Source organism: Cryptomeria japonica, chromosome 1 (assembly GCF_030272615.1).
Source record: "Cryptomeria japonica chromosome 1, Sugi_1.0, whole genome shotgun sequence".
In the NCBI taxonomy this organism is placed as follows: domain Eukaryota; kingdom Viridiplantae; phylum Streptophyta; class Pinopsida; order Cupressales; family Cupressaceae; genus Cryptomeria; species Cryptomeria japonica.
In genome coordinates this window covers 435,389,492-435,410,215 of record NC_081405.1, presented here as the reverse complement: position 1 = coordinate 435,410,215, position 20,724 = coordinate 435,389,492, and the positions used below count along the sequence as shown (strand labels likewise).

The 20,724-nt window shown below is 35.0% G+C and overlaps 1 protein-coding gene across 1 annotated transcript in view; it reads right to left on the bottom strand.

Annotated features, from left to right (window-relative positions):
- Positions 1 to 20,253, bottom strand: part of LOC131064846 (uncharacterized protein ycf23) — a 189,738-nt gene extending 169,485 nt beyond the window's left edge. Inside the window, exon 1 of the mRNA XM_057999142.2 lies at positions 19,936 to 20,253. Within this exon, the coding sequence (XP_057855125.1) occupies positions 19,936 to 20,163 (228 nt within the window). The 5' untranslated portion in view covers positions 20,164 to 20,253. The remainder of the gene's footprint in view (positions 1 to 19,935) is intronic.
- Between the last annotated feature and the right edge of the window lie 471 nt (positions 20,254 to 20,724).

Genomic DNA, 20,724 nt, shown 5'->3' with positions numbered 1-20,724 from the left:
TCCCCCTGATCGATCAATCAATCACGCTTCTAGTATTCTTATGTTGTCTTGTCAATCTTGCTTTCATATTATGCTTATGCACTTGTAGGTGAGATCCACAAACAAAGCAATTTGAAGGAGAAAGAAGGACAATGGAGAATTATGAAAGAGATATTTGCATTTGGTTTGCTTTAATTTCATTTTGAATATCTTGTCTTCATATCTCTATTGAATGTTTTTAGGATTGTTGTCATTGCAATTTAGTTTTTCATGATTGAGCTAGTCTAATGTTTATATTGCTTTGATGATTTTCAAATTCCTATCTACAGATAGTATTTAAGTCATATGATGTATTAGAGTTTGACTATATGCATTCTAGATGTTAACTAAACCCATTAAATCCTGTTTTGTTTTGACCTATCATTCTTGTTGCCATGCGGATTATTCCTATTGCCATGCGGATTATTCCTGTTGCCATGCGGATTATCATAGGTGATATCATGTGTGAAATGTATAAGTGTTATGATTAATTAAAATAGATATATATGTGTGCTTGTATGTTCTATCTTTTTAATTGCAGGAATAAGTAAGATGTTGCAAAGGCGGTTATTGTGTCACGTCATAAAGGCAGTTAGAGATGTTCAAGGGGCGGTTAAATATTCAAAACAGCAAAGAGAATAATGGGTGTAAGAAGAGGCAAAGGAATAGCAAGGCGTGCAAGACTCATTTATGTTTGTCTTCAGCAAACATCAATCTTGTAATACCCCCATGCTATATTCTTGGCTGCGGTTTAGCAGAGATCCACGTTTTCAGTGGATTAACTCTGTTTGTTTTCTGTCATAAATGTTTTCTGCCTCATTTCATCGGCATGGCCTAGATTGTAGGAAGTTGTTATAGTTTTCTTTTAAATAAGAACCTACGCCTCTTCTCAAAGGTTAGAGACAGGAAGATTAAAAATAGTTGCAAAGTATTTTTAGAATTAAAAGCATTTTCTTTCATTCTATGTGTTGTATCGACCTTTGAAAAACAATGAATAAAATGATGCTATTCTGAGTATATAGAGTTATCTTTGAAGTCTGGATACACTCATCCAATAGGGCCCACTTGGTGAGTATTCCTATGCATTCATTAGATTTAGTTTCCCTTTTTGCTGCAGTAGACGTTCTAGCGATTGACTGTTCCTGCAGCCAAAGCAAACAGAGTAATTCTTGTTTGTCAGCTTTGGACTTAGTTAACAGTTCTTTAATTAGAATTTTCTGTTAATGATGAGATTTCCTGTAGCCATTCAGTTGTTATAATTCTTGCTTGCTTATTTTAAATAGGTTTAGTTGCAGCAGTAATGCAGAATAGCTATCGCAGGAACTTAGTGCATATATAGTGCAGACCCATTTCAAGTAATACATCCCTGCATTGACAAATAAATGAACTTCAGTTATGGAGATAATAAATTCACAGAGTGAATGTCCAAACTTCGGGTTGAGACTTTAGCTATAGTTATTGTTCCTATTGGTTAGACAAACACGCAGTATATTAATGCCATCTTCAATTAGTATTTGCTTGGTCACATGACATTGTTCATGACTCAATCAATAGTCCAATTTCCTAAATAGTCTCTGGTTACACCATGTTTAATTGCTAAAGCCTCTCAATCAGTATTTAAGAGCATGTCATAAGGATATAAGGGATTCACACACTAAGAATCCCTTCATATTGCTATTACAATAGTCATATATCTAACCCAGAGTTGAAAAATCATATATCAACTTTTGGTTTCAAATTCTAACTTATTCGCATTCCAAAGTTAGAAAATATGATAGCTTTTCTTGTTTTTGGATCAAACATAGGATGCAAGGGCAATTTTCGAAAGAATATATACATCTTTTGAAGTACAACATGAAAATACATTTTAAATTCTTATTCCTTTCAATCCTTGATGACCTTTTATTTCTAGGTAACTTTTTCATCCTCCAAGCCGATCGTCTTTCTATTGCTACCCTGATCAGATTTTTTTCTTCATGATGTGCAATATAAACTCTAAAGTTACTAGTTTATTTTAAGATTGGCACACATTTTCAAAAATCTGATATTATGACTATATTTTGGACTCCAATTTACAAATTATACATAATTGGGAATTATTTCATCTGTTGTATTGATGAAAATAAAATCACACAAGCAATTCTATTTTTCAATGTTTTAGATTTTTATTCTACAAATGAGGGTACACTACTACAAAAACACTCTAAAAAAGTTTTAAAAAATGCATTCTGGTCAAATTCTGCCCAAAATCCTTGAAGGACGGCAAAATTCTCCCTGGGTTTGTCCGGATTTGGCAGGGCAAAATCCACAAAGGACCGAACTAGGACTAGAACCCAATAAGAACCAAACCAGGACCTGGGGGGTGCTAACCGCTTTCTCACAATTATAATTATGGTGAGCCTAAGATACCGGTTCTTCCCCTTTTGGCCTGGGTTCGGGTCCTGGTTCTTGCCCGGTTCTGGTTCTCCCCGGGTGAACCCAGGTGGACCCGCGTGAACCCAGGCCCGTGGGTTCCCAAAAACAGGGCCCACGGTTCAAAAAAACAATAAAAAAAGACTTTTTAAAATAGTTTTTTTCTAATAAAACTCTAATTCGCCCCTTTATGACTTTTTAAAAAAGACTTGAAACTTGAATATTAAGTTTTTTGCAAATTATGAATATGATATTAGACTTAAGTTATTAGTTTACTGATTATATTTGCAATATACGAATATTTATTGGCATTGGCAATTATGGATTTATCATTTATCATTTATCATTCATCATTTATGTATGGAAAGTCACATTGTATATTTTATTTTTGTATGGATTGTATTTATTGAACATATATATAATATATGTGTATATATATATAATTAAATATATATATATATATATATGTGCATATATATATATATATATGTGTGTGTGTGTGTGTATGTGTACGGACGAACCCATACCCGTACTCGTACCCAAGAAAAAAAAAATTGTTGAATCCGCGAATCTGAACCCGAACCGGTAACTTAGTGGTGAACTCATTGCTCTTCTTGATTATGACATGTCTGCCACCTTTGGAATTCATTACACAAGGGTTGTGCAACCCCAATCTCATGTTGTATTGGTCACTTTCTTGAAATGTTCTTGGGATGTTACGTGCTTCCTCCATATGACAATTTTTTCCTACACGTCTCCCTCCTGCAACATCACATTCTAAAACCAATGATTGTGAGAATATGAAATCAAATAGGAGCTAATTACCCTTTGAAGTTTGTCACAATCTTCCCAAGTTTTGTCCACCCATGCCAAAGCTCCTGTATTTCTCATATTGTTTAAGGGTGCCCTAGTTTCTTTTGCAATTAAGCCTATAGTCTAGAATCCCAGTGATCAAATTTTGGTGTCTCATATGATCTTTTGCTTTGCTACGCATCATAGAATCATTAAAGGACATCAAAACAAACTATTTTAACTAATCATCATAAACCTGATCCACCACAAATGGAAGAGTCTTGACACATTAAACAGATTGGATAGCAAGAACTCCATGTTTCCAATAAGGCATTTGAAAGTTATCTTCTACCCATAGTCCTTGCAAAAGAAAAATATGATGGTGGCTCAAATTCAAGTTATTCTTTGAGAAATAAGGAAGAATATTGACATGCTTACAACCAGTTTTAAACTTTATGACACATTGAAACCCTCTATTTGATGATGATCCTAGGAACATCTTATTGAACACCATGTTGTGCAGATTTAAAAGTGTTTGGATATCAAAATGAAGTTTATGTTGCTTACCAGAAAATGAAATAGTTTGTATGCTCTGTGCCACCAAATAATCTTTCATCCATAGAGCCATGGCAACTCTAGAATCTTCTTCTTTATTGCCTAGAAGTTCTATCTCTTCTTTCTAGGGCTCCAACTTTATAGTGAATTCTTCAATTAATTGTTCCAATGCAAGATAAATGTCTTGCAGATCTCTCCAAGACCCGTGATATATAAATCTTTTCATATCCCTTGTTCATCCAAAGTGATGATCGAATACTCTGCCCCGACAATGCTAAGAGCTTGACGTGTCTCATCCTTAAAGAGTCCTTGATGCCCCAACCACCATACCAAACTTAGTCATGGAATCAAAATGAAACTCATTTATCTTACCTTCATCTAGCATCAAACTTCTTGGTGTGAATATTTTTAGTTGATCTTCAATTGTAGTGAGATGACAACTTGGTGAATGCATCCATTTTCCCTAAATGTCCGTGTTGGTCATGTGTGAACCTGGAGTCTCCTTCTCATTACTACAAACTAGCCCATCAACAAGGTCATCAATCTTGGAGCAAAGGAATTTGAATGTTTCTTGTTCAGCCTTTATGTAGTCAATGTGAATCCTCATGAAGTTCTCTTTAGCCATTGTTGAGGAGGCAAAAGAGTTGAAGATTGTGTGGCCAGTTTTGGGCAACTGTCTATCATGTTGTCGATCCCCATCATGCATCCTATAAACTTGACATATCTCATCAAGAGGATGTGTCAACATGTCAATCCAAACAAATAAATCACCACATACTTCATGCTTGTTCCTAGTCAAGCTTAAATGTTGTTCTATCCCTATATAGGGGATGGAAAACATACAGCCAAGGGTGGAAGTAGCTGTTGGATAATGACAACAATTAGAAAATAGAAATCAGAAATTTCTAATTTCTTCTCACCTTCAGAATGTGATATCCCCAACCAAACGAGAACCCCGGAGAGCAGCGTATCACCATGGATCAGATCAGATCAGAACTGTTATTAAGTTACAGGCAGCAACATCCTTGTACTTGATAGCAAGGAAGCAAACCAGCATCTAATCAACAACATTATGAAGATCGGTTATGGCTCAAAGATAATGATTAGAAGAATCAGTGATAACAATGCTCAAAGAAGATCAAAGGAAGACTCAAAGAACTATGCAACAGTCAACCAGCATGATGAAAATCAGACTAATGACGTCATTGTCCTTATCAGCATATCGCCCCAATGTTATCAAGAAACCTTCAACCAGATCAAGATAAGCACCCTTAGAATCAATGATAAAGATATCAAGTACAATATGATATGCAGATCACATCATTAACACCAACTGTCCTTCGATCTCAATCATATTCCAAGTTCAAAGTACATCGATGTATAAGGGAGTTAACTAATCCAATTAAGAGATAACAACAATCCTTAATGGTACGATTTGAATAACAAAACCAATCGATGGTAAATCTCGTGTTATGAAGAGGCACAATTGAGGATAATAAAGACAGAGAAACCAATCATTATTCCTTAATTAATCTCCATTCATTAATAACTTGAAATGATGCAATTAACTTGTAGGAAGAATCATGAACAAGAAGGGACAAGTCGAGTTCGGGTGAAGAGATGCCACCGCTCCCTATTGGGAGATATTTAATAAGAACCAAACTCAAATCAAAGATCAAGGAATTGGAAACTTATTAACTCTTATCCCTATATTCGATCTGCTCATTTGAGCGTCGGCCTACTTGGCTAAACCAATTGCAAGTTCATAACTCCATATTTGAGACAACACTGTTGATTGCAAGGAAAGATCGTATGTATCAGAAACAGCATGAGATTATTGTTGCAAGGTTATAAATCAATATTTGAAACAGCAACTATATCGCTATAGGTGATATTATATATCAAACATTGCATGATTTAAGGGATCATATCAAAGACAGCACTCAATATTGCTAGAAGCAATATTGTCTTACATCTCATTGCATATATTCAAAGGAATACATCAGACATGGCAATATAACAATATCGTCTTGCATATTTACACTACCGTATTTGATATAGCAGAGATCCTAGTGATCATTGCACTTAGTGCAAATATTCATCAATTCACTTAAGCATACCCTTTAATTGTACAAATCAGAGATAGCAAGTGACATTGCTTATTATTGTATCTTATATCATTGTATTCATATTCCCAATTAAATTAGTTTATTGTACAAATTTGATATTGTAACTCTAAGGAAAGCAAGTAATTGTCCCCAAGGCATAGTAATCTAAAAGGGGGCATTACACAGCGGGATATTTATATGATTGGTGGTGGTTACATTTAGAAGATTTTCCGTATGTATCTAAGTTGTCCGTGAAGGCAAAATTGTAATTGTTGTTGTTACATATGCAAATTCAGACTGTAAGAGAGCAGCAGCTGTGAAGTTTGTAAATGTTTTCTCTTGACCAATAAGAATAATGATACTTTGCCCCGTGGATGTTTCCTTGGCATTTTGTCAAGGTTTTACCACATAAATTTGTGTCTTGTGTGTTGTCTTGTTGTTCCATTTCTTTTCTTTGTTTTTACTTTGTATCTAACTTGTGCTGTAATATTTAATTATCTGGGGTTTCCACTTCTCGTTTCCTAACAAGTGGTATCAGAGCAATTATTTTTGCAGCGGTTGTGTTAGAATTTGGTGTTGATTTTTCCAGCATCAAATGGCAAAGGTTTCGAATGCTAGGTTTGAGGTAGAGAAATTTAATGGCAAAAATAACTTTTAGTTATGGAATCTCAAGATGTGATTTGTTCGTGCAACAAGGATTGCACAAGGCATTGGTAGGAAAATCAAAGAAACCTATAGATATGTCTGATGAGGATTGGGAAGATCTAGATATGAGAGCTCTAAGCACAATTCAATTGTGTCTGGCAGATGAGGTTCTTTTTAATATTGTTGGAGAGGAAACAGCAGCAAATTTATGGAGCAAAATGGAGAGCCTTTACAGGTCCAATCCTTGACAAACTGAATCTACTTGAAGAGGCAACTATACAGTCTGCGAATGAAGGTACAAAATTGTCGATCATTTAAATGTTTTCAATACTCTAATCTGTCAATTGGGTAGTATTATGTAAAAATCAAAGATGAAGACAAGGCAGTCACACTGTTATGTTCTTTGCCCAAATCTTGGAATCACTTAGTCACTTCTATTAGCTTTCGCACAACTAACACCCTTGAATTTGATTATGTCGTGGGAGCTTTGTTGTCTTAAGAGGTGCGAAGGAAGTCTAATGCAAAAACCCCCACACCAAAAGCAATGGTGGCTAGAGGTCGATCGACAAAAAAAGGGGAGAATGCGAGAGATACATCCAAATCCAAGTCAAGAAGCAAAAAGGGGAAGGGAAAATGTTGGTATTGCAACAAATCAGGTCATCTCAAGAAAGATTGTTGGAAAAGGAAAGAGGAGAATGATGGATCCAAAAAGGAAGAAAAATCAATCGAAATAGGTTCATGTATGGTTGGTGAAGTGTTATTTGTTTGTAATATCTTACAACATCAAGATAAATGGTTATTAGATTCTAGTGCTTCTAATCACATGTGTCCACATAGGAGTCGGTTTTCTACTTACCAACCTATTGATGTTGGTGTTGTTCTTATGGGAAATAATGCTTCTTGTAAGACTGTTGGAAATGGGAGCATTAGAATCAAGATGTCTGATGGTGTTGTAAAGATGTTAACAAAGGTAAGACATGTACCAAAACTGAAAAAGAATTTGATTTCCTTGGGTGTTTTGGATTCTTTTGGGTATAAATTCTCTTGTCAAGGTGGAACACTTAAAGTGTCTAACGGCATTTTATTGGTCATGAAAACTACTCAAGTTGGAAATCTTTATACGCTAGAAGGGAGTATTGAGGTAAACGAGGCAACGATGGTATCTAAAGAAGCAAATGAATATACTCCTTTATGGCATCAACAACTAGGTCAAGTGAGCGAGAAAGGGCTAAAGGTACCAATAAACTGTAAGTTACTTCCAAATTTATAATCTTTGAATTTGAATTTTGCAAGCATTGTGTCTTTGGAGAGCAATGTAGACAAAAGTTTAAATCAAGAGGTCATACAAGTAAAGGTGTTCTAGACTATGTCCATTCAGATGTTTGGGGTCCATCCCCTATAGTTTCTTTTGGAGGAGCGTCATATTTTGTGACATTTATAGATGAGTACTCTAGAAAAATATGGGTCTATTTTATTAAAAGTAAAGTTGATGTGTTTGGTGTATTCAAGCAATTTAGAGTTTTGGTTGAAAAGAGTACTAGCAGATCAATCAAGTGTTTAAGAACAGATAATGGAGGTGAGTTCACATCTTTGGAGTTTGAAGTTTATTGCAAGGAAGCTGGAATCGTAAGGCATAAAACCATGATTTACACTCGGCAAAATGGTATTGTTGAATGTATGTATAGGACACTTCTAGAGAGAGCAAGGAGCATGCCCAGTAATGCCAAATTGCAGCAAGAGTTGTGGGCAGAAGCGATTAATACAGCATGCTATCTAGTAAATCGATCACCATCAATTGTAATACATTGTAAGGTTCCTGAAGAGGTATGGATAGGTCATTCATGTGATTATTCAAATTTGAAATTTTTTGGTTGTGATGCTTATGCTCTTGTTTCTATGGATCAATGTTCTAAATTAGACCCCAAATCTAAGAAATACTCCTTTGTTGATGTAAATGTAATTCAAATTTATGTTCAAAATCTGAAGTTGTAAGAATTTAGATATTCTTTTACTTTCTTATTGAATTACTTCAATGCTTAAGGAATATATTTAATCTTTTACTGTTTGTATTGATTGTTCCTTCTTATATTGCAGATTGTTGTAGATAACATTTATTGATTTCAATGTTTACTACAGCATCCTTTATGGCAAATATATAGGCAAAGCCTTGAAAGATCAAGGCATGCCTTGACTGAACATGTCTCTTGACATGTCCGATCAAGACATGTCTTGATCAATCCAAGAGAGGTGTCTTTTCATTAAGAAAAACTGATAACTATCAGTTTATATAAATGTCGATACATAAAGAATAATAACCGATCCCAATCAGTTTATGTCTAATGCTGTTTCAATCATAATCATAACCGATAACAAATCAGTTTATTTCCAATGCAATTTAATTATCATTTTAACCGATAACCAATCGGTTTATTCTTAATGCTATTAATGATAATTGATACCAAACATGGTAAGTGTAATTCGATTATGTAAATCAAATAGAGGATCGGTATAAGAGCAAAAGCAAGTTTATAAGATAACTATTATAGTTATCATATGACAACACTAATTAGTGTTGTCATATGACAACTATAATAGATATACAAATCCGATCACATTCACAGCATAAGAAATATAACTGAAATCTCTGCATAAGAAATACGATCATATCTCGATTGATAATAGATTAGAAATGCTTGAAACATGAAATGCATATAAAGATGATTATAACAAGTTCAATCAATCATGATGTCTACCATTAGCTTGTAGTCTTATCGATAGAATAGATGATTGAATGAGAGATGAATGAAGTCTCTCATTCAATCATTTATCTTACGGAAGCTACGTAGTCTCAATAGTTGGTTATGGTGATGGACTTAAGGGATAAAGATTGTGGGATCCTACTGCCCACAAAACCATCATTAGTAGAGATGTAGTATTTGATGAATCTTCTCTAAAAAAATTGGACATTGTAGAAAATGATTTGGAACAAGAACAAGTACCACAATATCAACAAGTTCAATTGGAAACTCATCAATCTACAAAAGAGATGGAGCAAGAAAAACCTTCTAAAGATGAAGGTCCAGATTTAGAAAACATACAAGAAAGTGTGGAAACACCACAACCATCTCTAAGAAGATCTACAAGGGTCAAAAATCCTCCTAAAAGGTAACGACGATGTTGTTTCATCAATTGCTTTGATTTCTAACAATGGAGAACCAAGTTGTTATCAGAAAGAAGTGAATGGCACTGAAAATGCTAAATGGAAGATAGCAATGAAAGAAGAAATGGATGCCTTGGAGAAGAATAAGACATGGGACTCGGTAGAACTTCCAAAGAGTAGGAAAGTTGTTGGTTGCAAGTGAGTCTACAAACTGAAGAAGGGTGTTGGTGATAAAATTGTAAGGTAAAAGGCAAGGTTGGTAGCAAAAGGATATTCTTAGAAAGAAGGTATTGATTTTCATGAGGTTTTTTCACCATTTGTTAAGCTTGTTTCTATTCAGGTTGTATTAGCATTAGTTGCATTACTTGACCTTGAGTTAGAGCAACTAGATGTTAAAATAACAATTTTACATGGAGATTTGGATGAGGAGATATATATAGATCAGCCAAAAGGGTTTGTCCAAGATCACAACAGAAAATTTGTTTGCAAACTCAAGAAGTCATTGTATGGCTTGAAGTAGTCACCTAGGCAATGGTACAAGAAGTTTGATTCCTTCATGGTGAGCAAAGACTTTGTAAGAAGTGAATATGACCATTGTGTTTACTTTAAAAGTTTGTTAAATGGTTTATTCATTATCTTGGTGTTATATGTTGATGATATGCTTGTAACAAGTAAAAGCATGGTTGAAATCAATAAGTTAAAGGCTCAGTTGGCTAGGACATTTGATATGAAGGATCTAGGAGTAGCAAAACAAATTTTGGACATAGAAATACACAAAGACAGGAAAATATCCTCATAAGATTTGGTATAGATGTGAAACCTGTAAATATCCCTTTGGCTTCTCATTTTAAGCTTTCTTCAAGTTTATGTCCTAGTACTAAGGAAGAAAAGGATTATATGTCTCATGTACCGTATGCTAATGCAGTAGGACGTTTAATGTATGTGATGGTATGTACAAGACCGGATATTTCACATGCAGTTGGTATTGTTAGTAGATACATGGCAAATCCAAGTAAAGAGCATTGGGCAGCAGTGAAATGGGTGCTTCGGTATCTCAGAGGCACAAATGATTATTGTATCACCTATAATAGTTGCAGCGGTTCAATGTGTGGTTATGTTGATTCTAATTTTGCAGGTGATTTGGACAAAAGGAGATCTAAATCAGATTATGTCTTTACTCTTGCGGGTGGGGCTATTTGTTGGATGTCAAAGCTTCAAGAAACAAATAATTTATCCACAACAAAGGCAAAGTATATGGCTGTCTCGCATGCATGTAAAGAGGCAATTTGGTTGAAGGGTTTTTTTGGGTGAGCTTGGAAAAGTGCAAGACAAAGTGTTCTATGATAGTCAGAGTGCTATTCATTTAGCTAAAAATCCAACTTATCATAGTAGAACCAAGCATATTGAAATTAAGTACCATTTTGTAAGACAGGTGATTGATGGAGGTCGAGTAATCCTTGAGAAAGTTCATACACCTAAAAATTGTGCAAACATGTTTACCAAACAAGTACTAATAGAGAAGCTAAAGTTGACTGTGGCTTCTCTTGGCTTGCAAAAGGGGTGATGGTGGTTTTGGGCAGGTATCTGGTAAATTGTTGTCGAGGTGGAGTGTTGATGTGTTTTTTATGCACCATGCAACATAGAATAAAATACCAAAGGCACTCTATCTTCTCTTGATCAAAATCTCCTTGGATGCTAAATTATGTGATCAACCGAGACAACTCCAAGGTTTCTATTGTCAGGTCTTGATGTGTAAATATCTCAATGGTTGATGTGATTTGCTTGGAATCACAAGGGGACTTACGTTTTGTATGAACTCTTTCTTGAATGTTGTTGGAACGTGGGAGTTTACTTGACTTTAAAAAATGAACAAAAGGATAAAGGGTTGAGAAAATTAATCTAATCCTAAGAATGTAGATATTGATTGTTGATTAGGGGTGACCAAACCAAGCTTTGTTTTGCCATCAAGGAACAACTACACAAAGTAGGTGCAATCTCCTAAGGATAAACAAATGAATTTCATATCACCAATGCACATCAACCACATGAACAATGAGCATGAAGTATTAGAAGTTATCTTTCACATAAGTTCAGTCGACTAGCTCTGAAATTTGCAATCAACAAATTACAAGTAGTATGAACATTAGGTACACCATTTATCAACAACGATATCTTCCATTCATCTAACCAACTTTAAAGAAAATGAGAAGTAGAGACCATGCAACATGTTGAATTAACATAGAGAATTAACCATAACTTCAATGAAAACCGTATGTCTCTTACAACAAGATCTTGGCAACAATCTTTGCCTTCTCCTCCTACTCTAACTTCTACTTTTACTACTTGCTCTCTAATGTCTATTGATCAACTATCAACTACTAACTATTGATCCTCTATTAACCCTTTACAATGAGAGAGTTGATCCTTTTATAGTGCTCTCAATTCAATTGAATGGCCAAGATTAAGTTCAAATCAATGGCCAAGACCGAAAGATAGAAAACCTAATAAAAGTTTGTTACACCCATTAAATAGGATTTAATGCTTGACCAATGATAAAATTACAAAAATAGGACACATGACCGTCAAAGAATGATAGACCAATAGATGACGAGGGTAGTACATCAAACTTTGTGCCATCTTGTCGTAGTTATCCTCCTCGTTGGACGAGTCAAGTACATTGAATCTAGACACTATGACTTGGAATGATGCAATTGGGCTAATGAAGTTGAGTTGTCGCCACCTCAGCTTACTCCTTGTAACTCATCACAAGTGTTGGTGATTCAGGCATATCTCTTGATACTCAATATTTCCAAGCACCTGCAGTGATGAATGATGAGAAGCATCATCTTAGTCAAGTCAACCCTTTACCCTTGCTTTCCTATCTTGCCTTGATCAACCTAACTTCCTCATGTCGCCATGATGCAATAAAGCTTGGAATGCATTTTGCTCCTCATGTTGTAATGCTAGCATTGAATGTCATTTTGTTGTAGAACTTATCTTCATGTGGTGGTTGCATCCTTGCTTAAGTCCTTCATCCTAATGTCATGCACCTCCCTCTTGACCCTTGATGTTGATCCTTGATAACTTGAAGTCCTAATAATAGGGATGATATGATGAAGCCTTGAATGTGATGAACTCTTCACAATGCTGACTTGCCTCCCTCATTTGATGGTATCCATCTCCATGTTTCACTTTGAAGTCATGATGATTGTTGAATTCCTCCATCCATCTCATTGAATAACTTGGTTTTTTTCTTTCAAATGGTGAGGTCCTTAGCCCCATGCTCTATGTACTCGCTTCCTTGCTTTACCCATGCATCAAATCTGAAAAGAACATATTTGAGAATCAAGAGTAATGAAATATAATTCAACTTGTACATGAGATAACACTAATACTACAATTATCATGCTTCCAAAACTTGAACATGGTGATGTCACAGGTCTGATCCCACCTTTCTAGATCTGATTTTGATCACATCACTCTTACCAAATCAAACTCTTCACAATGCTGACTTGCCTCCCTCATTTGATGGTATCCATCTCCATGTTTCACTTTGAAGTCACGATGATTGTTGAATTCCTCCATCCATCTCATTGAATAACTTGGTTTTTTTCTCTCAAATGGTGAGGTCCTTAGCCCCATGCTCTATGTACTCGCTTCCTTGCTTTACCCATGCATCAAATCTGAAAAGAACATATTTGAGAATCAAGAGTAATGAAATATAATTCAACTTATACATGAGATAACACTAATACTACAACTATCATGCTTCCAAAACTTGAACATGGTGATGTCACAGGTCTGATCCCACCTTTCTAGATCTGATTTTGATCACATCACTCTTACCAAATCAACTAGAAAAAAAAATCTGATTCCAACATTACTTGGGTCTGATTTTCAACTTTTGAGGGTTAAATTTATTATTCTGATTTTTGCTGTTCTCCTAGGTCTAAGAACCTTACTTAAGTGTGATTCTTGAGTTTGTGAGGCCTGATCTTTGGGCGCATTTTAACCCTTAATTTGCACAAAAGGAAGACGTGAAATTAGTGTTTGTTTGCACAATCTAGCTAGGGCGCATTTCCTACCTTCATTTGCACAACCTAGGGCACATTTTGCCCTTTCATTTGCACAAGCTGGGTGCAAATCTCATGCTTATTTGTACAAATTTCTTCAAAGGAGGGGCGGGACACATTCTCACCATGCATTTGTATAAGCTTCTTGCTAGGGTGGAATTTTCACATTTAATTGCACAAAAACCTAAGGAGGGCGCATTCTTCATGGTCATTTGCACAAGTTTGTTGCTTGATTGAGCGCATTTTGTAGGGTCAATTGCACAACTAGGTTGATAGGTGCATTTTGACCATGCATCCATACAAAATTTGTTGCTTAGGCGCATTTTTGGCATGTGTTTGCATAACTAGGGCGCAATTTGGAAGTTCTTTTGCATATAAAGGTTACTATTTTCCATTCTTGTTTAGACAAATCACTCATTCATATGCCTAGGTTGATGCTACTCTTGCTCAATTCATCCTTCACTTGGGTGCATTTCTTGCTTCATTTGCACAATTATGTAGCTCAAAGTAAGGACCATGACTTAGGCAAAAAACTTGACTTAGTTAAAATTTTGCTTTTGCACCCTAATTCTTCAATCTTGACCCCTTATCTAGCATTGCCTTAGGTTATCTCACGTTTCCTGCTTCTCTAGCATGGGCGCAAATCCTAGGTCCAATTGCACAACCAAGGCGCATTTTTCACCTTCATACGCACAACTTGGGTGCCAAATTGAAATTGATTTGCATAAATACCGCTTGATGAGCAAGCTAGTGCTAGGACCATGAGTTAAGCAAAATTATGATAGTCAAAAATTTGTTTCAAGCCTTCATGAGTTCATCAAATTCATTCTTTGTTATTTGGATGTCGTTCATCATTAGAAGGCATTGTTGACAACCTGAGCTAACCTCCTCTCACTGAAAGGTTTAAGGACTAGGGACTAACTAGAGACCCCAAGCAACAAGGCAACAAGTGGGGGTCCCCATTTGCAATGGGGCGATGTGTGATAACATCACAACATGGAGATTGTTCGATAATGACAACAATTAGAAAATAGAAATCAGAAAATTCTAATTTTTTCTCACCTTTAGAATAGCACTTCTTCTTTGTGAGAAAGTTCCTATTTTTTTTTAAGGAGTTGAGCAGGTTATTTCTATGATTGGTGGTGGTTACATTTAGAGGATTTTTTGTATATATCTATGTTGCCTGTGAAGGTAAAATTGTAATTGTTGTTGTTGTATTTGCAAAGTCAGATTGTAAGAGAGCAGCAGCTGTGAAGTTTGTAAATGTTTTCTCCTAAGCAATAAGAATATTGATACCTTGTCCCGTGGGTGTTTCCTTGGCATTTTGTCAAGGTTTTACCATGTAAATTTGTGTCTTGTGTGTTGTTTTGTTGTTCCGTTTCTTTTCTTCATTTTTACTTGTATCTAACGTGTGCTATAATATTTAATTATCTGGGGTTTCTGCTTCCGCTTTCCTAACAGTAGCTCCATTACAATTGCAAAGTTTCTAGTTTTATAATATATGTGTTACATCCCACTTGTGCCCTAGTTGATTTTGTGCAGTATTCACGTCCTGATACATGTTAACCCTAGTGCATTTTGATATACTCGTATGATGTATAATGTGCCTAGTTTTATGCTTTAAATGATGGATTTGTTCAGATGATTATGCAAATATGAATAATGATAATTATGTTTTAGATGCTAATTTGATGTACTTTGATATAGTAAATAGATGAATATCAGTTAACAATATGATATCATGTTTCACTTTTATCATAATTTATTATTTGTCAGAACTAGACAAGATTGGATCTAACCAATTTACGTGGGCCAAGTGTGTGCAGGAGATCGTCGTCCTCCACGAAAGGAGGGAAAGTATCATCAGGTCGGGAGGTGGAAGGAAGGAAGAACTCAATGCCGTTTGGAAACCCTAGCCTAAGCCAAGTAAACCTAGGTTGATTTTGTCAGACCTTGCTAGCCAGTGCGCTAGATAACCGGGTAGGTCAGTATAGAGAAATTAGGGTTGTCACTTCTTGCGGCAATTATTAATTATTAATATTAATTAATTGTTTTATTAATTATTAATCAAGTGGTTGGACCATTGTTCTTTTATCCTATAATTATATATATAGTTATATATAGGTATATATATGTTACATATATATCCTATACGAGTACCTGGGTACGTGAGTACGTATACATGGTTGTATACGTACTACCGCAGTCAGGTATTCGTAAGGAGTATAGGCCACATATATAAATAAAAATAAATATATAATTATAGTTTAAATAAATTTATAATTATATGACAACGTTTCTTTTTAATTAAACAAATTATCTTGTACCAACTTTATTTGACATCTTTATTAAAGTGAAGATTATGTGAGGGGGAGACTAAATTTACCCTTCTAAAGTTGCTAATTGATTTACATGGATTAATTCCTTAATATTAAAAATAAAAATAAAAAAATAAATAAGTTTTAAGTAAAAGCATTTTAATTTTATAGTAGTCTAAGCTATGGCATGTTTACTCATTCTACGAGTAAATTATTATGCTATATCAAGCTATTAGGAGGATTGCTTAAGAAAAGAGTATTGCAAAAGTAAAAATCTCTTTTAAAAATCGCACATCATAATATATCTTTTATCGAGCCTTTTGGGGTAAAGAGGGGCTGAATAGTTATCGCAAAACTTCATTACAAGAGAAAAAAGATATTTTCACGGAAAAGCTTGGTGAAGAAGCCAATAAAAATTGTTGAGTGCGTGAGGGATGCAGTCACGGGAACCATGAGGCAGGTTTTGAATTCCGCCTGGTATTAGGGTGTGGCAAGCAGTAATATGTTTTAGGGTGAATACATAAACAAAGGAAGGGGGATTAAAGGGGATTCATCTTCTTCTTAACGGCAGGAAAGAGGGTTTTGCTCTGCTATTTTGTTATTGTTCAGCTCAGCCATTACGAAATATAGATGGTTTGTTTGAGAAGGGCATTGGAGTGCATTCTCTGACAAGGTTCTACACTTCTCAGGTCATGTAGTCTGGCTACCCTACGAGTTTGATAATTCTTCTTCCATTTCTCATTCAAGTTTCTAAAAAAATAGAGGAAAAGAACGAAATGCAATGTATTCTTCCTTATGTCTTGAAAATTCTGAATTATTTTCATTTAGTGGTGTGAATGTTGAAAAGTATTCTAGAATGGAGAAGGGCAAACCCTTATGCAGTCTTTAAATGACAAAATACGTAATATATCTGCTTTTTTCTGTATTAAACCAGATTTACTTACTGTTCTTGGTAAAATTAGAATAGTTATGATATTATGAACTGGTTCAGTTGTGGGAAATTTATATGTATGCTCATAAATATATATATGTATACATGGGTATGTGTATATATATATATTTATGTGTATAGATGTAACTTTGGAATGTATATGTTATGAAAAGTCGGGAAAATTATTTTAGTGTTGAAAGGCTGTATGGAATTAAACCAACAAGGTGTTTTTATTCCTTCAGACGTTATAAATCTGGAATTATAATGGGTAAACCCAACACATGCCCAAATTCCTCAATAACATTGTTCTATTTTAAATAGTTTTCATAACCAGAGTAGACAGCAAGGTCACACTGTTATCAGACCAGCATGATTAAGGTTTACTTTTATGAATGAATATATAAATATAATTATATCTATAAAAACACTATTAGGTGTGTATTTATATATATAAATATAGGTATATCTGAGTAATGATGTGCAGGCCTGGAAATTATGTTTACTCACACCATTCAGCTAACTGAAATCTGAAAATCATAAGAACATAATCAATATTGAGGTGCAAGAAGGCTCCATTTGGTCAAACTTAAACCAGAAAACCATAAAGTTTATAATCAGCAGGTCTATGTTATAAATATATTAGACACCTTTACGCGAGTACATATATCTCTAAATTAGATATAATTGTGTATAGTCAACTGCAGGTCTATGTGTTAGATTTACATGTATTTCTCAGCTGAACTATAGACTGAAATAAATCTTATCCTCTGAATCTCTGCCTTCATGAAATTTATGTATTTGTGATACAAAGGTTAAGGCTATTGTGAAGTCTATCTTAAATAAAAATAAGTTGTAAACCTTAGACATCGTGATTACTCACTGTGCATGTGAAGGGCGGGTACACGTACACATAAGTAAAAGTACTTGGGCATATACCGGCAAGTATGTACCAGTGAAGTTATAACTGGTAATATTTGACGTATATGAAAGGGTAATTGTACTCACGTGTCCGTGTACACATATCTTAGCATGCACGGGTAGACATGTTCCACTATAGCGATGCAGTCTTGTACCAAGTCAGGGGTTCAGTCGAAACCTGTTGAAAACATAGTAGTTGTGCGAGGAATAAATGGTTGTTAACACTTGAAATACCTTTACTATAACTATTGAACGCTAAACGCAAAATGGTCCTTAGAATTACTTTCGAGTTCAGCTGAACTCTTCAACCCAGACTTTTGCCGAGAAGGGTGAGATCATTGATAGCGCGAAGACTCGTGCTTATAATATAAAAACCTTGGCCAAGGTGGTGCTGTGTAATGCATGCACTAGTCTGATCTTTAGCACCAGATACACCCTTAGTCAAAGCATCATACTAGTAGGGAGTTACCCTTAGTGTATGACCGACTAAGTGTGTAGGCCCTAACACCAAGTCTCAGATGGCATTGAGTTCTCGTATTCCTTCACCTTCTTGCGAAAGGTCGGGCCAGTCCAGAAGGATATGGCAAGGGGGACTAGATAGTTCGTGGTTGGGCAGAAAAGCGCCCTAATGATACTCTCCCTCCCCACCAGTATCATGACAAAGTTTGAAGTTCAGAATTTAGCATCAGTTGAAAAGTACTCTCTAAACCTCATCTCTCTTTCATTTCATGCAAGTTAATTAGTTCTTAATATTACATGTATGCTTAATTTTTAGTTTTAATGTACTTAATCTTTCAGTTATCGTTATTCATTTTCCTGTTTGAATTTATAAAAAAATATATATATATTCATCTTGCTATGCTCATGTTAACGGCTATTTTTGCAACAGTTAGATTATTTGAATGGTTATCTCTTTTAAAATTTTCAGTATGTTACAATATGCTACTCTCTGAAGATAAATTAAAAGACAAAGGCCCAAATTCAAATGTCACATGCTACCATAGGTCGACCTTATGACCTTGCAATCTTTCCACCATGCTATACTTTGCTGCCATTCCACATGCTACTGCTACCCCTTCCTCCTGCTATGCATTAATCGTTTCCTACCCTTCTTTTGGTCTTGGGACTTGTCGACCTGCACCCTCGATCCTTCACACCCAATGGCTCTCTGGCTCTCCACTCCCGTGCTTTGGCATGGGTTGGCTAGCACTCTAGAACTCCGAACTGTGGTTCCTAGGCATGCATTGTGCCTCACCTCCGACCTCCGATGCCCAATCTCCACCAACACTCCGACATGCATCAAGTAGCAAGTTCAATCCCTAACCCCCAACAAACCTTGGGCTTGCATCACACAGCAGGTCCCAACCTCGACCCTGACAATTCCCTGAGTGAAAAGCCCCTTATCCATTTTTTGAAAAAGAGAAATGACATGCACACCTAAATGTGCTTAGATTAGAAAGAGGGAGAGAAAGAGGCAGAGGCAGAGTGGGCGAAAGAGAGATCTCTTTCATAAAGTACATCATTTCCAAACCAAAAAAAAAAAAAGATTTAGGAAAAAATTCACTGGAAACATTTTAAGCCTAATAAAGAATCTCTTAGCAATATCATTGCCAAGAAATTGCATGATGTTGCGCAACTTCTGAAAGTTTAGGAAAGACTGATCTGATATCAACATATAAGCCTAGCAGAAAATGAATACATTAAAAATTGGATTTTATACTTCCAAGTTGTGAATAAAAATGATGTCAAAAGATTTAAAGAATAGAAGATCGTTGTTTGGTCAAAAGGCCTTTTTTTTTTTTTTATAACTTTTTTATTTGCTTAAATAAATGGCAACAGAGTAAGAATATCAGAGAGGCACAGTTACAGATTTTGGACTCCAAATATAAATATTTTCTACTAACAAAGGCATGTTATACTATGTTCAGTCTAGTATAACCTTGGTTTAGAGGCTACAACTACCAGTAATCCAATATTTATCCAGCTAAAAAGAATGCAAACTTGCCTTCAGCGCGCGTCGAGAATAAAAATCTTCTAGCACAAAGTCCCTCTGACCAGGCGTAGAAGCGGCTTTCACGGTAAGAGAATAACGCTTGGCTATCAATTTATGTTGGCGAGTAGAAATGGTGGAGGGAACTTTGAATGGAGTGCAGAGTGTAGAGTGAAAGGAAGATGGTGAGATAGTGGTGGTGGTGGTGAGGATGGCGTATGAATTTGCCATCACTACCTGCATATGTTTTGTTGATAAGGCTTCCGCTTTCTTCCCTGCTCTCCTCCTTAAGTAAATGTATACGCCACTCAGCAGCAACGACGGATTCACTAAATAATCTCTGCTTATGTTTGTTTTATTAGTGTAATGGGAAATCTGCCAGTATTTGTAAGTTTATTGGTTGAAAAATTTGAGGTCATGTTGTAACCTTCATGAAAATGAAAAATATGTATTCAATTGATCTTTTTATTCATCATTATTTTAGTTGGCATTATTAAACTTGTTATGAAAATAGGAAAACAATCTTTAAATATATTTTGTTAAATTTATTGAATTATTTATATTTATAGATTAAAAAAATAAATATTTTATTTCTGTTATAATTGACCAAATAATATTCTATTAAAACAATAATTATAGTTATTAGATCATAATACTATATTATTTTATTTTAATATTAATAGTTGTAATATTATGTTATAATTTTATTTTTATTTTTAATTAATTAAATTAAATTATTTTAGTATTACAATTTAATTCTAATTAAACTATATTTAATATTATATGTATATTATTAATCAAATA